The sequence below is a fragment of the Halyomorpha halys genome, unplaced genomic scaffold (assembly GCF_000696795.3).
Source record: "Halyomorpha halys isolate HHAL.00 unplaced genomic scaffold, Hhal_1.1 Scaffold1014.1, whole genome shotgun sequence".
Lineage (NCBI taxonomy): Eukaryota > Metazoa > Arthropoda > Insecta > Hemiptera > Pentatomidae > Halyomorpha > Halyomorpha halys.
The window spans coordinates 603518-616353 of record NW_027116643.1 but is presented as its reverse complement, the minus strand read 5'-3'; the positions used below and the strand labels follow the sequence as shown (position 1 = coordinate 616353).

The 12836-nt window shown below is 29.3% G+C and overlaps 1 protein-coding gene across 1 annotated transcript in view; it reads right to left on the bottom strand.

Moving 5' to 3' along the window:
* Positions 1-1012: 1012 nt before the first annotated feature.
* The window catches only part of LOC106687813 (alpha-tocopherol transfer protein-like), a 59525-nt gene continuing 47701 nt past the window's right edge, over positions 1013-12836 (bottom strand). The window contains exons 3-7 of the mRNA XM_014431913.3: positions 10500-10659; positions 5927-6197; positions 4389-4499; positions 3828-3930; positions 1013-2084 (exon numbers count right to left, since the gene is read on the bottom strand). Of these exons, the coding sequence (XP_014287399.1) occupies positions 1933-2084; positions 3828-3930; positions 4389-4499; positions 5927-6197; positions 10500-10659 (797 nt within the window). The 3' untranslated portion in view covers positions 1013-1932. The remainder of the gene's footprint in view (positions 2085-3827; positions 3931-4388; positions 4500-5926; positions 6198-10499; positions 10660-12836) is intronic.

Below are 12836 nucleotides of genomic sequence, written 5' to 3'. Positions count from 1 at the left end.
AAAACAGAAACCAGAGCCCTGTTTCATAATGAAAGCTAATAGTATTGGTTCATAAATGCAAGAATAGAAACTGTGCGATAATAGCACTAATGCTTATTTTTTTATAAAAGTAATAACTACTAGTGATATTAGAGGAGTTAAAATGTACTTAAACACAAATTACCATTGTACAAGTCACTGTAATTGTATTAAGTAAAATTTACACGACTAATAGTATTAGTTTGTACTTTATTATGAAACAAGACCCAGGCAGCCAAGCAAAGCCAGGATTTTTTTTGGAGGGCGTAATAATTTCCTCGTATTTTGTGTGCAGTTCAGAGATCTCTGTTGTGGCCAAGATAGCATGTATGGTGTCAAATCTATTTCGCTCATTTCACATACCTCTAAACACACCAGAATATTGATTCTATAAAGTAAATTTAAAAAAAAAATTATCCCCAGGCTAAGTGAATGATAGTGATCTCTACTATTCAATATCATAATCTATTGTTGTTATTTTTATAATTACACTGTCCATTATTACATATATCTTTTTCACTCATCTTGTGAGAGATGTGAGAAAAAGGTAATTCTCAGAATCTCAGCAATATCAAAGGGAAATAACTTTAAGAAATATACTGTATTATATCGATAGTAATTCCTACTATATCCACTCATATTATATTAATATCACCTCCAAAATTTATATTTCATGTGAAATAACCAGATACGATTTGCAGAATAATTTGTAATATTTTGAAACTTACAAGGATAGGTAAGGATAAAAGGAGACCTTTACTAGGTAAGGAGATCTTTTAACGTTTATTGGTCTGGAAGATATTCAGCAGGATGTGGAACAACTAAGAGGAAAAGTAAAATTTTAAAATTGTGGAAAAGTAAAACTGCGAAAGGGAAAATGGCGTAATAGCCCACTTCCTGTGGCATAGGAAAAAAAGGATAGGTAACAGAGTAATTTGGCATTTTTACTTCTAAGTTGTTTGGTAAATATAGAAAAAACAAAACAAATTGTATATCAACAAATATAGAATTTATTTATCATAAAATAGAATATTAATTAAAGCCAGTAGTAAACAATTGGAAATAATCAATTTCAACTAATAAATAGAAAAGTAGATAGGAACTATTTCAGGAGCTAGTAATATCTTCAAAAAGTTTTCTATTGTTAGCAACTATTTTTTGTCTGAACATCATGTTTTCTTAAGATAGAGTGATAACTATTCTATGACTTTATCACAGTAAGCAGACACTGAATAACATTCTTTAAAAACTAAACACTGGTTCCTTAAGTTATAAATAAATAATATTTATTTTATTTTGATTGGTTTATGGTTCTTATGTATACATTAATATTTAATAAACTAAGAAATTAATTTTGATTCTAGATTTTTGATTCATATTTGACCTTAAACTAATTTTTTTTAATGCTTCATACATTAATTTTCTTGTCACAAAATGAGTATTAAAATTACAAAACTTGAATATCCAACCTTACTTATAAAATTCAAGAAATAAAACAATTTAATCGCCAACTATTGAATTTACAGACCTCAAAGATAAGTTTTAATTTTTATATAGCAAAAAGTTATTGAGTGTCTTAATAAAGATAAACTCTACAATGATGATGACAAATACATATATGTATCACATTTTTTTTAAACACATATAAGTTGGATAATCAAGGTTCAACTGTACTTTAGTTGATCAAATCTGCAAATAACATACCAATTAGTCATTTCATATTTTGTTCCTTCTACAATTCCACTCGTGAATAAAAAAAATTCATATGAAAAATACCTAAAAAATAATAATAAAATATAATAAGAGAATCTAATAATAAAACAGAGTATATAGATTTTAAAATATAAAAAAACTTAATAGCATTAGATAATAAAATTTTCCATGTACAATGAGTGATCTAATTAAGCTTAATAGTCAATCAATTGAGAGCTGCTTGAAAGATCCTTCCATTCCGAATAAATCATCATAGGTTTTTGGTTTTCCAGGTCGTTTTGACTCATCTGCTTTTAAACTTTCTTGTTCGAGGAACCAATCACGATAAGACACAATCTTGTCATACCATGTCTCTGTAAAAGGATTGGTTGTTAATAATATTGGGTGACAATACATATTATTTCATTTAAAAAATAAATATAATTGTAATGAATTGATTCATTAGAATTAAAATAATTAATTTTGAAAAGGCATAAATAAAAACTAAGTCAAAGAGTATTTTTGTTAGATTTACAATTAAAGACAAAGGAACACAAACAAGGTATCTCACTTTTTCCTAAATCTTCTTGAGAACAAAGGTTATCTTGAAATTACCTATCCTCTAAACTTCATACTAATAATTTGAGATGTTTATGCTTCTTTTTTTTTTTTTTTATTTGTTTTGAATTGACCATCGAGCTGAACATCAAAATTCAGAAACCGTTGTTTCTCATTTTTGAAAAATAAAATTGAATTACCAGCAATCTTCAATTGTGATTTTTATTTTCAAGCAAATAATATTTGATGTAAATATAATATTCTATTTATTTATTATATTCAAAAATGGACACTTTTTAATGAATGTAGATACAGAAAATCAAATAACATGTAATCTATCCATGCTCTGTTTACAGCTTTTCTTCAAAATTACTGGGCCAATTGTTTTCATATTTGGTAAAAAGACAAAAAAAAAAAAAAAACACATGTCATCTCATAATGATCCCGAGAACTTTTCATTATCATGAATCATTTTGCTTTAAAATGGTGACCGATTAAACATTTCATACTTTCATATCTCAGCCGTTCAATAAGATAGAGGAAAAATAAAAAGTGTTTTGGAAGCACTATAAGAGAATAACATCTGAGCTTTATCCTTGAAGATAAATGGAATAAAAACATTTAATAAAAAAAATAAGTTAAATTGAAACAGTAAATCAATTAATTTTTTTGTTTATTTAATAGGATTCGTATAAGGTTTCTAAAACACTTACATTATATTGTTTGTTATTTATTAACATAATAAATAATTAATTTGAATAATAAACTATTGTGTAATTAGAATATTGTAAATTATAAAATTTTCTTTTCTTTATTTTAGAATCATAAATTTTAAAATTATTAATTTGACATGCAAACAGAGTAAATATAATTCCTCTTTTTTATTTTCATTATACTATTATCTTATATTTAATAGTTTTATGTTGATGGATTATTAGTTGTTAAATTCATAAAAAAGAGGAAAAAAAATGACCCATCTTTTTTATTTGTTCTGGTCTCTAATATACTGATTCAGGCTGTATTCCAATTAATAAAAGCAATCATATGAAACAAATTAGGGATATAGTTTAAACTATAAAGTACTTGTACTAAAAGTTGAATACAAATAGGGAATGTTTCAATTGAAGAGTACTTTTGTTAATACTTACATTTAATCTGACAATTAACCTAAGAAATGTATTAAATATTTTTAAGAAAGATTTTAGTATTATTACGTTATAATATTGTTACTTAAATTTATTATTAGTATTCAATATTTTGATTTTAAATTAGTCTAGAACAACAAAATTATTAAAAAATAATTAGAAACATTCTCTTTTATATTCTTATCACAATTGATTTCACAGCCTTTAATGAAAAAAAAAACAGACATATCCTTAATCATTAACAAATGTTATTTTCAACATCAATGGAAATAATTAATTTACCATATTAAGAGTAAATTGTTAGGATCAAGAACCAAAACCCAAAATATAGCAGTAACAGTTTTTTATGATGCAATTGCTTTCATTAGTAATATAGTTAAGGTAGTAGTATAAGTTAGCAAGTATAAAACTTACGACTTATGTCTGTTATTGTTCCTGAAGTACCACCATACTCTTCAGGTAAGACCTCTTTAGGAACAATCTTATGCAAAGATTCCAGATTTGGATGAACATGGATCTGAAACAAACCAATAAAGACATTAGTATAAATGTTCCCATTATTATTATTCTTATGAAGATGCTATTTAACAAATTGCCAAAATTCATTTTTTTTTTATTGAACCTTTCATACGCTTTGTTTCCCCTCATAACATTAACTATTCCAAGATTCTTGTTTGGCCATCCTGTTTTAACAGAGTATAGGATGGTGCACAATAAGTCTCAAAATTCACATTAAAAACTTTGTTTGTCATTTTCTTAAAAAAGTTTAATTTATAACATAACTCTTCTTTCATTCCTATTTTTGATTACTGATCTCACAGTCCCTCATAAAGAAAAACAAAAGCTATTTCTCAATCATGAAAAAAAAATTATCTATATTAATAGAAATATTTAATTTGTTATGTAATGGGAAACACTCATTCACCCAATAGGCTATATTTTATTATTTTTAATATAATTACAAAATGAACTTACTCGGTTCTTGATTTTTTCTTTCAAGAACGGCTTGACAAAGTTGATGATGGTGTCTACAATCGGTGAAACATTAATAACATGTACTTCTTTCAGCTTGACAGGATATGCTTCCTATAATAAAATAGAAAAATACTTATATTTAAAAGTTGATCTATTGAGTTTAAACTTTAATTTACAATGCAGATTTATGTTACTGAGAATTCACTAAGATATAAGATTTCATTCTAAACTTTAGATATATCAGTTATTTGCATCAGCTTTCTGCAATAACTCAGTGGCACATGTGGAAGTTCTTGTCTGATAAGTGTTTAATTGAATTTTTTTTTTAATCGACTATTGGGAGCACGGTGGCACCGTAGTAAGGCACAATGCTACTAACTCCAAGGACCCAGGTACGAATCTGATGGCAGAAAATTGTTTTCTGTTGCACTGTAGTCAACCCTGTGGGTTCTGGAGCCCTCCTGGGGTTTACCCAGCCTCAAACACTGAGTACTCTTAATTGGGTAAATATCTGGTAGTCGAGCATGATTCTGACCAAATCACCACCTTGCACAACCGTTGGTCTAGTAATAGTACTTTCTTACAAAGTACTGACCCCCTGACCTTTCATAGGTCGTTTTGGTACAGATTTTTTTAATTTAATGGACTATTGGGGATCTGAAAAGTGTTTCATTTACAGGGTTCATGTAGGTTGTTATCATAACTTTCTTTGACTGTGCCTGAAATAGTTCCAAGTTTTAGCCTGTGTGCAAATATATAATTTGTGATGTAGAAGAATGCAGCCTTTTATAGAATACTTTTGATTGAAAAGACTGCATTCATTAGATGCTTGGGGTCTTAGTAGACAAACCTTACCCACTTTATCTTCACTTCTAGTTAGGAGGTTACTAAGACACCCCACCTGATAACTTGGTCAAGAGAGGGTCTCCAACATTTCAGAGGGTGGCCAGAGTTTGTCAGGCTCTTTTCCTGAACTGAGAGTTAAATAAATACAGACTCCTTGTTTCAGAGAGCTTTGGAATGCCCTTGGCTAACAGTGAAATTATATTGAAGCAATAATCTGCTGCTTGAGTAGACAATGGGTGTAAATACTCCAAAAGACAAAACTTTAATCATATGATATAAGTTGGTTTACACTACATTGAATATTGGATAAAGAGATTTTTAACCATGACTTTTTAAACATGAAAAAAAATCAAAGGGAAAAAAGAAGGAATGAGTTTTGGTAGTTGTATATTATTTATTCTTACTATAAACACATAAGAGTAATAATAATAACTGCCATCATAATTTTTTTAAAAAATGGAAGTAAGGGATTTAGTAGTTCACACAATTTGGAAATGAAAACTGAAAGCACAGAACTTGGTCTTTTTATGAATAATATACATGTGTTTTCTTAGCATTTTTATATCAAATAGTTTTAAAATTATTTTTTAATTTTGAACTGCCACACCATTGCTTTAATAGCCTTAAAATTCTATCTCACATTGCATTCATTATTTCTATTTTAGTTTTGTAAAATCATTCATATCTGTTACCTGAACACAGATAAGGAACTTCTTGATGATGGTCGGAGTGAACTTGGAATAATGAGCAGCATAGTGAGCAGGGGTTGCTATGGAGGCATCAAGGATATAGATATCGCCTGCGACTCCAGTCAGCTCCTCCTTTAACCGGATATCACCGATCATTAGAACAGCTTTCATGGCCTCTGTCACACTGGGTATCTCATTCTTGGTTGGTTCCAGGGCTCGCATCACAATCACTCTTCGACCATTGGGTGGCAGATTGGGCAGTGGAGGAAAGTGACTGTCAACACAAGGTAAATTGTAACTCAAATCAAACATCTTTAAGGTTCTGAAATTAATTTTAATTGTGTACCTAAATCTGGAACCACAGCTTCTTACTCACCCTTCGTGATATACTGATTTAAATTACTATTTATTTTTACATTTTTCAAATGTTAAATTAATTATAATATTTTTATATATATATTTAAGTATTTTTATAATTTCTGTATTAATAAGCTTCCTTATTTCATAAATTTAATTTTATATTTCAACAATATTGGTAAAGGGCTCCTGCATAGAGTTGCTATTCTAATCTAACTATGCAGGAAGATATTTAAAAATGTTAAGATTCAAAACTACAAAAAAGAATGAAGTGGATAAAATGAGGAAATAATGAAAGCTTATTGATCCATAACATTTAAGAAAAAGTGTATGTTTCATATAATAATTGGCTTAAAAAGAAAATTAAAGTAGAAAATTTTCAAGGAGGATGTAAAGCTCAAAACATTGTTGTGATGAAAGGAATATTTGTCAAAGATGATATAAGTTATTAAGTTATCTACTTCCTTATTTTACTTAGTTACTACTTACTGTATATAAAATATTATAATTAGAATAATTTTTTTTAAATAACTGTCATAAAGATAAAATTAAATAAATAATCAAAGTATAATATAGCTAAACTAAACATTTCTAGGTTACATAAATTTAAGTGGACGTCTTAGATTTCCTTATTTTGGAGCAGTATATTGTAGAAGTTCATTGGAATGGTGTTAGAGAAAAGACAATGTTATATTTGATTTTTATGTAATATTGAATAAATTTTAAATGTTCTGTTATTCATGTAGAATTGCTTCAAACTTTTCTGACAGTTTAGTTAATATATTATTAATTAATGTAGCATTTGCAAAACTCCTGAATTCTGTGACTCCAATTTAGTTCTTCCTTCCAGGGAGAGGGGCTAGGAAGAAAGGGTCTGTCAAAATGATTTACTTTTCATTCGTTATGCAACAAATCACTATTGAGAAAATAAGTTTGTTTATATGAAATCATATTTCTATGCAAGCGGTTATTATTTATGTTTAAAAATTTGTTTGTTACAGATAAGAACAAGTTTTTTTTTCTTTTTATTTACATCCGCACCTTTCAAATACAAAATTGACAATCAGTAGATTGCCTTACTGTTATATTAATTGAACAAATAGCATGTAAGGGATGGCGAAGAACCTCACCCAGCGGTTTTTTTGTTACCTCTTCAGTGGTTTTTTTACATCTTCAAGTTAGCAGGTTCAGGCATTCATTTTCTTTTTAGTCTTCTCTTTGTATTCCCAGGAATAAGAGTCCTGGCCACTTGTCCCATAAGTGTGTTTTGGCATCCCAGTAATTTTTCATGAAAAGATAAGAACAAATAAAAGATGTTTTTTTTAATTTTGGGGGAGAGAGAGAAATAAAGGAGGCTTCTGGATAGGGATGTTTCGATTCTTCAGATACTCGTTGATATCGATACTTTTTGACAAATACTAGCGACACAAGTATTGATACTTTCCTTCTCCATACTTCGACGGTATTTCCGTCGGATACTTGCAATACCAGGTATCAATACCTTTAATATGACATGATATGGATTTTATTCGGGCCTACGACCGTTTTCTAAGTCGTCTGTTAGACGCCCAGTCTACCTTATCACCATCAATACTTTTTCATATGTGAGTGCTTAGGTGAAAAAATTTCTTATGTAGATTTTTTATAAAATCACCTTTCTTGATTTTATAACGTTTCAAGATGTTTCCCCCCATCAACAGGTTATCTCATCCTAGTACTCTACTCATTTTGTGTTAACATAAAATCTGTTATAATTTTTTCATGAATTCTACTCATGACTTCTTCATATGGTTTTCAACTGCCTCCATATTTTATTTTTATACTTATAAAAGTTAATTATAAGAAAGTTTATTTGTTATGTGAATTTGAATGCTTAGAAATAATAAACTACTCTATATTCTACTACTCGTATATAGTAAATAATATAGATGTCTTTATAAAAACATCTTTATTGGAATGGTGGTTTAAAATCTGTTGTATTTTCTTTTGAAATGTAAACACATCTTCAGATGTTTTTCACCTTTCTCCATATTTTATTTGTATTCTTCAAGAACTAATAGGTGCTTTATTCGGTTTCAGTTTTTCTTTTATTATTCAAAAACACCTTTATCAATTTAACAACGGTTCGTGGTATTTATCATCATTTTTCAGTTTTCTGATACTGTGTTGTGTTAATATAAAATCTGTAGTTTTTAGTAGTTTTCTCTTATTTTTGAATTTTATTGGGTTTTTTTTACTCAACTTTTTTGAGTATCGATACTTATCATTCGAAACTATTTATTTTGAATGTCAATACTTCAGTTAAAGAATCGTATCAAAAAGAGTGTCGATAGTTTGGTGGTGTTATAACATCCCTAGCTATTGCTAAGGGAGATATTTTGTAATTCCCAAGCCCATCACCAGAAGAGATTTTCAACACAGGAAGTGCCTATTTCCTAAGAGGTACCAAATAGAGGCGCGTACCTTTTATTTGTTCTTCTAATCGCCCAACTTTCTCTTCCTCTTTCTTTAGATCTGAGGTGAAATGTCAACCGGCCGACTAAACATTCTTATAATAACCTTATCACGAACTCTTTGATGACATAAGCTAATAATACGAATTCAAAAGGGGAAGATGTTTATTGGCGAGTGGTCTGTGCGGTTGTTAGCTAAACTGTTCTTTTCAGTATTCAGATAATTTCCTTTCTATTCTCTGAGAGTTCTTTGAAGTGATAACTACCGCAACGGTTTTCATACTTCATGAACAGAAACAACTTCTATTTAAATAGATAATAATCCTTTGATGTTACCCCTTATAAAAATCCATACAACATTAAAGCTCACAAAATTTTGACTTTCAACTACACAAATCCTTAAACTCTCGCAAAATGGTTTGTGTGTCTGAACAGCCAATCTCAAAAACGAAAAGTTATATGAAATTACATATTATATTCAAGTCGGGTTTATACCTGGGTTGTTACAGCACCTTTTTTTGTTAAAATCGACCAACCGAAAATGCCACATCATAATCTATTTTACACATTTTTTTCAAAAAACGGGCGTAAAGATTTTGATTAAACTTGTTGTATCAATATACCATCTAATAGTCCCTAATATAAGCTAGCTGTTATCTAAAGTATCTTTAATTTTGTTTGCTTGAAATGATCAACTTTCTCAACCTTTTTGTTAGACACAAAAAAAAAAAAAAAAATAGATAAATAAATATAAACTACGAAAAGATTTCATATTGAAATTTAGGGAATTTATAATCCTTATACTATAAGAGGAAATGATATTTTCGAGGTTGAAAAACATTTTACGCCTTTAAAAAAGACCGAACATTTTTGGAAGTAAGATTAGTAGTATAGACATATTATATACCGCTGGAAAGACAAAGATTTAGAAAAAATATATACATTGAACATATAAAGTTGTGAAGGGTAATGGAGAATGAACAAAAACGCATAAGATCAGTTCTAATACGAATTTGATTGTTGTTGGGCGCAACCGCAGTGCGTTTTTTCCACTTTGCCACTCTGTAAAATGTTTTCTTATTACTTTAACAATTAAATGGTTAGTTTTTAATTCCACTTAACCTATATATGAGCCTTTCAGCTGATAGCGTTACTAACTCCATAAAATCATTGTTAGTATTTTCAATAATTATTCTATAACAATTTAGAATTGATTAAATGGTTAAGAGCACAAAGTAATTTTTTGTAAACCGTTATGTTTCTATCATAATTTCCAAAAAAGAAATTTTATAATTTTTAAAAAAGAAAAATAATTAAAAAAAAAAGTCTGAAAAATTATGAAATTGGTGTTAGTCAATCTGACAACTGAAAGGATCATTTGGAAAATTAGTGCCGGAAAGTATTTCCACAGTGATTAATATAAAAATATCACCTAAAACGAGCGAAGATTAATTTCAATAAATTTAGGGGGAAAGTGCAAGATATTTGATGCGCAGACCGCAACAAATTTTGTAGTATATTATTAGTATGATTTTCTTACTAAATGTAGTTTTGAAATTAATAATATAAATCTGGCAGGATAGTGAATTTTTATTCATCAGGAATTCATAATTTGCTAAAACATTTACAGTAGGAATTCCCTGAGTAATCACGCCAAGGGGAAGACATTAAAGGTTTTGTTAATAGATATCTCCATTAAATCTTCCAATAAAATTAATGGATAGATGTAAGATATGGAAAAGTAACGTGATAGGTTTCAAGCTTACAAAATTTCGAAAACTTCTTTCATCTCAGTCCTGGTTGGGTCCCTGTTGGCGAAAAACTCAGGAACCGCAGCTCTCATGGTGAAGTACATGTCCAGCTTCCGTTTGGTCTTTTCGAGGGAGAATTTGCATCCTCGAAGGAAAGTCATGATCCGTTGATCATCTGTGGACAGAGGATAAAGGAACATGAGTATAGCAAAGAATATCTGCGCTTCTGAATTTATTATTAAATTCTTCATTTTCTAATGTTAATTTGAATTCCTAAAACACAATCATAATTATTAATAATCAGCCTAAATATTCTTCCTGCTTTTTCTAATAATATTCGTAATGTCTGAAATGAAATTTGAAGGAAGAGTTCTTCTTAAGCCGGGTTCACACGTTTGTCACTTGCCGCAAATCCAAAATGTCTACACATACTTGATAAAGAAAGAAAATGAACGCCAGTCTTCACATTATTGTGTGTTCCAGAGAGGTAACCATTGTGGAAATGGGTTTTGGTTATCATAAACAGAAACAAAAATAAATACAGAAAAAAATCATAGGAATGATACTAGATAAGCTACAAATTCAATTTTTATCAAATACATGTTAATTTAATCACCCAAACGTATAATACATATGTATATGTATATTTGTGCTATATCAAATAAAAAATATACTGCTAAAATTAATTGCCAATATTTGAAACAATATATTTGTAATTATATCCAATCGAAACAATTTTAAAATATACAGTATTAAAGAAGAGTTAATTATTGATTCCAAAGGTTGATAAAATACTTTCATTATTTAAAACACAGAGAACACAATTTTTTTCGGAAGTTCCAAAAGAATAGCAACTGAAAATATATGTGGGGATGCATCACAAGCGTTTGCCCAAACGCTCCTTCATTTGTGGTCTAAGACCGAACCTAGACGGAAATAATTTTAGGCCACATACATAGCTCATCCACATACTTGTGGATTTGTTTTTCTTTAGCAAAAGTATAACAGTGTCTTTAGAATTTTCTTCATCGCATGTAATAAAAAATTGGAGACGAAGAACATGAAAAAAATGAGATCCACGATCTTTTGTTTCGATCTGGATCGTTAAAGATGACAACATTATTCGAATTATGATAACTTTGATATGCTAGTCATCTTGCTAGAATGGTTACTAGTAAAAAAAGCAATTTTGACTAGTCATTTACTGGTTAAAAAATACAGGATATTAAATGTGTGAGCATGGAACGAGCAAGTATTTCAGTAAGGCACTGTGCCTTCATTTCCTGGGTTTGGTTTCGATTCTGGCAGTGGCATGGATAATTTATTCTGTTACACCAATAATGAGTGGATTCTGTGGGCTCCCTAAAGCTTTTCTCAAGGAGCAGACTCAGCCTCTTTAAAGTCGGTGCTATTAATTGGGGGAAAACCAGACACTTAAGAATGATCTTGACAAAACCACGTCCTTTCAAAATCATTGGTCTAGAAACGGCAATTCATTACCACGTACTGAACCATAGATCCTAATTCAGATTTTTTTTCTATCAAATTGGTGATTACTTGTTTTATTTAGATTAAAAATACACAATTAATTTCATAAGTTAATAATAATCATAAAATCTCGAGTATCATAGGTTTTTCTCGTATTGTGATAATATCTTCCACCACGGGTCGAATAAATCAACTATTATCCATCACCAATTAGCAATATTAACAGGTAATAATCTGAATGGGCATGATTTATTTGATCCGTGATGGAAGATTTTATCATTAAATGAGAAAAACCTACAATAATCGAAAAATATGAATAAGGACAAGTAATACACACACATACATATACTGTAATGTTTTAAGCTGCTGGGTTATCAATGTGGAACAGTCACTTTACTTAAGGTTGTGTGCTCACCGGAACGGAACAAAAATAAAGAAAAAACTGAACAACCTCATTTTATTTTGGATCATGCTACAAGGCCATCAGTCACTCTCATATAAAATAGAGAGTTTTGCTAACTTATAAGTCTAGAAGCTGAGCCACATCTATTTATGAAGTAAGGTACTCATGCCACAAGTCGTCAGTAAGGAAAAGCACCTTATGAGAGCCGATGTCTCGTTATGTGAAGACTGGTGATTCCAATACTACTCTTGGACTCTTATATCGGAGCAGTACAGGGGTTACAGTACAAAAAATAAATAAATAAAATAAATGTGAATATATACTTTTACTTTGAGATATTTGCATTTCATAAATTTACATATAATGTGCAACATAGAAAACTAGTTATTACAATGTCATAGCATAATGCCAAAAAAATAATGTTTTCTTTCTCATTATATATATATATATATATATATATA